This window comes from Myotis davidii, unplaced genomic scaffold (genome assembly GCF_000327345.1).
Source record: "Myotis davidii unplaced genomic scaffold, ASM32734v1 scaffold172, whole genome shotgun sequence".
NCBI classification, from domain to species: Eukaryota; Metazoa; Chordata; class Mammalia; order Chiroptera; family Vespertilionidae; genus Myotis; species Myotis davidii.
The window spans coordinates 3,438,889-3,441,981 of NW_006284343.1; the positions used below are offsets into that span (position 1 = coordinate 3,438,889).

The 3,093-nt window shown below is 64.2% G+C and overlaps 1 protein-coding gene across 1 annotated transcript in view; it reads left to right on the forward strand.

The window, feature by feature from the left end:
• KIF19 (kinesin family member 19) overlaps positions 1-3,093 on the forward strand; it is a 27,623-nt gene that overhangs the window by 15,218 nt on the left and 9,312 nt on the right. Inside the window, 4 exon segments of the mRNA XM_015570508.1 lie at positions 650-760; positions 1,371-1,458; positions 1,742-1,878; positions 3,077-3,091. Of these exon segments, the coding sequence (XP_015425994.1) occupies positions 650-760; positions 1,371-1,458; positions 1,742-1,878; positions 3,077-3,091 (351 nt within the window).

Here is a 3,093-nt window from a genome sequence, read left to right on the forward strand (position 1 = left end):
TGAATAAAACTAAAAAAAAAAGACCGTACCCTTTTATGTAATGATGTTTACTTTGAATTTATATTAGTTCACACAAACACTCCACCCATGCTTTTGTTCCGGCCCTCCGGTCCAGTTTAAGAACCCATTGTGACTCTCGAGTCAAAAAGTTTGCCCACCCCTGGGCTAGTGTGTGAGCTTGGACAGGTCACTGCTCTGAGCCTGTCTCCTCCTCTGTGAAGTGGGACTGGCAGTGGCCTCACCGCCTGGCCCATGGGGGACTAACGGGGTTGGTGCTCAAAACAGGTCCTGACACAAGTACACGCCCAATGAGCCCCAGCCCGTGTTACCGTTGCTCCTCCCCTGGGGACAAGCACGGGGCTGGTGCAGGCAGAGGAAGGTGGTCTAGGGCACATGGCACCCTGGACTCCTTGGGCATCCAGGGCCAAGTGCCCAGATGGGGCACACGGGCGCTGATGGGACAGGGCTGGGCCCGGGGCTCAGGGGCCCAGGGCTGCCCAGCTCTGGGACCTCCTGCCGGCCCTGACTGTGGTCCCCGGCTTCTGGACCCCCACCCCTGGCCCACACCCTGAGAGAGGAGGGGTGAGGTCAGTGCCAAGAGTGTGGCCGGGGCTCCGGTGACGGGGGCCTGCCCGGGGGCCCTTTGCAGATGGTGGTTCTCATGGACCCGATGGAGGACCCCGATGACATCCTGCGGGCACACCGGTCCCGAGAGAAGTCCTACCTGTTCGACGTGGCCTTTGACTTCACTGCCACCCAAGTGAGAGGGCTGGGCCTGGGGACACCCTCTGCCCCGCGTGTGAGGGACCCTCAGAGGACCTGCCACCAGCCCTCAGCCTGCCCTCCACCGCTCGCTCCCTGACTCCCCCCTCCTGCGGCTCCGTGCGTGCAAGTGTGCGCTCGCCTGCCTGGCATGTGCACGGCCTCCCGCCTGGGCACACCCGGGTTGGTGTGCAGACACCTCCTTCCACGGGTACCCCCACGGCACACCCGGCAGGTGGCCCCCTGGGAGCTGGAAGGAGGCGCGGGAAGCCCATTGGGTGTGAGGAAGTCTCGGGGAAGCTGACACCCTCCCAGGGACCCCCGTCCTGCCCACCTGTGGGGCGTTCCCGGGAGCAGATGCAATGCGTCCCCGAGGCTGGGGGCCGGCCGCCAGCTGTGGGGGAGGCATCTCAGGTGTCCTGAGCGCTCTTTCAGGCGGGCATCCCCCCATGGGCTGAAAGGAGAGACACCCTCCTCCACGCCCACCCCCACTTCTCTGGGGCCAAGGGACAGAAAGGCCGCTGTGGGGAGCAGCGGGAAGGTGCCCGTGGGCAGGGTGCCCCACCCGTGCCCAGGCCCCTGGCGGCTGTCCTCTCCCTCCCCTGCAGGAGATGGTGTACCAGGCCACCACCAAGAGCCTCATCAAAGGCGTCATCTCAGGCTACAACGCCACTGTCTTCGCCTATGGCCCCACAGGTGAGGGGAGTCCACACCGTGGGGGGGACCGGATGCTGTCCCCCGTGAGGAGCAAGCCCCCTCGCCCTGTGCCAGAGAGCCCGTCTGGCCCCAGCTGGGGCAGGGCTCAAGGATGTAGCTGATCCACCCCCCTCGCAGGGCCCTCAGGCCCCAGCGGCCCCATCCCCAGGCAGGACACCATCCTCCCCAATCCTCAGGGGACACACCCAGGTTGTCCAGGACACCCTGCCCGGCAAGGTGGCACTCCGACCCACCCCGCTCACCCACCCCGTGCTGTGCCCAGGCTGCGGGAAGACCTACACCATGCTGGGCACGGACCACGAGCCCGGCATCTATGCCCGGACCCTCGATGACCTCTTCCGCGCCATCGAGGAGACCAGCACTGACATGGAATATGAGGTGTCCATGTCCTACCTGGAGGTGAGCCTCCCGCAGCCGCTCAGTCAAGGGGCCCATGGGACGGGGCTGGCCACCTGCCCGGGCCCACCACCAGGCCGTTTCCCGGGCTGGTCCCCACGGCAGCCCTCCCGCACACGCTGCTGGCCCCACTTTACAGAAACGGGAAGCTCAGAGACATGAGGCAACTAGGCCAACGTCACACAGTGAAGAGAGGGAGCAAGGATTTAAACTCAGGAGCCCTGCTCACTGGCCCACACTCCCAAACAGCCTTCCGCTGAGCGTGGGCTCAGCGCCCACCCTCCGTCCTTGGCGTCCATTTCTTTCTTTCTCTTTTAATCCTCACCAGAGGATATTTTTCCATTGATTTTTAGAGAGAGTGGAAGAGAGAGGGAGAGACAGAGAGAAACATCGAAGTGAGAGAGAGACACATAGATTGGTTGCCTCCTGCACGTGCCCCAGCCGGGGCCCAGGCTGGGGAAGAGCCTGCAACCAAGGTACGTGCTGACCGGAATTGAACCCGGGACCCATCGGTCCGCAGGCCAATGCTCTATCCACACCAGCGAGGGCCTCCGGGTCCATTTCTTCAGGCCGACCCTGTCTGCCCTGCCAGGCCACCTCCTGGCGCTCGGTGTACGTGGGGGCTGCTGAGGACTGTACATACATGGACAGGCTTGAACCTGCCAGCCTCTGCTACCTCACCCCAGCCCCAGCACCCAGCGCCCACCTGTGGGAGGACCACCACCGGCTGGGCGGGAGCAGCAGGGGTGGGAGCCTGCAGAGGCCAGATGCGGCGAGAGAGCCAGTGGGCTGGCCTGCATCTGGCTCCCTGCCGCGAGGCTCCCTTCAGGAGCTGATAATCTCCCGGGTGACAGCTCCGGCAGAGCAGCGATGCATCCCCGCCAGCAGCTCTCCCATCAGCACGGCGTGGACTCTGCCAGCCAGCGAGGCGCACTGGGTGTGGGGGTCGGGAGAGTGGTGGAGGGGTTGCTTAGCAACAAGCAGGGCAGGCCGTCAGTCAGGTCCCCATCCCCTGCCTGCAAAGGGGGTCCCTCTCTCCTTGGCTCTGGTGGCTCGATGTTTCCAGTGGACGCTGAAGCCCCCGACCCCCCACCCCTTAGAAATAAAGGGGCCGTGAGCTCCTGTCCCTTCTCGCTCAGGAGGGATGGGGAACCTGGGCCTCAGTCTCCCACAAATACCTGTCACGCCCCTGTCCCTTCAGATCTACAATGAGATGAT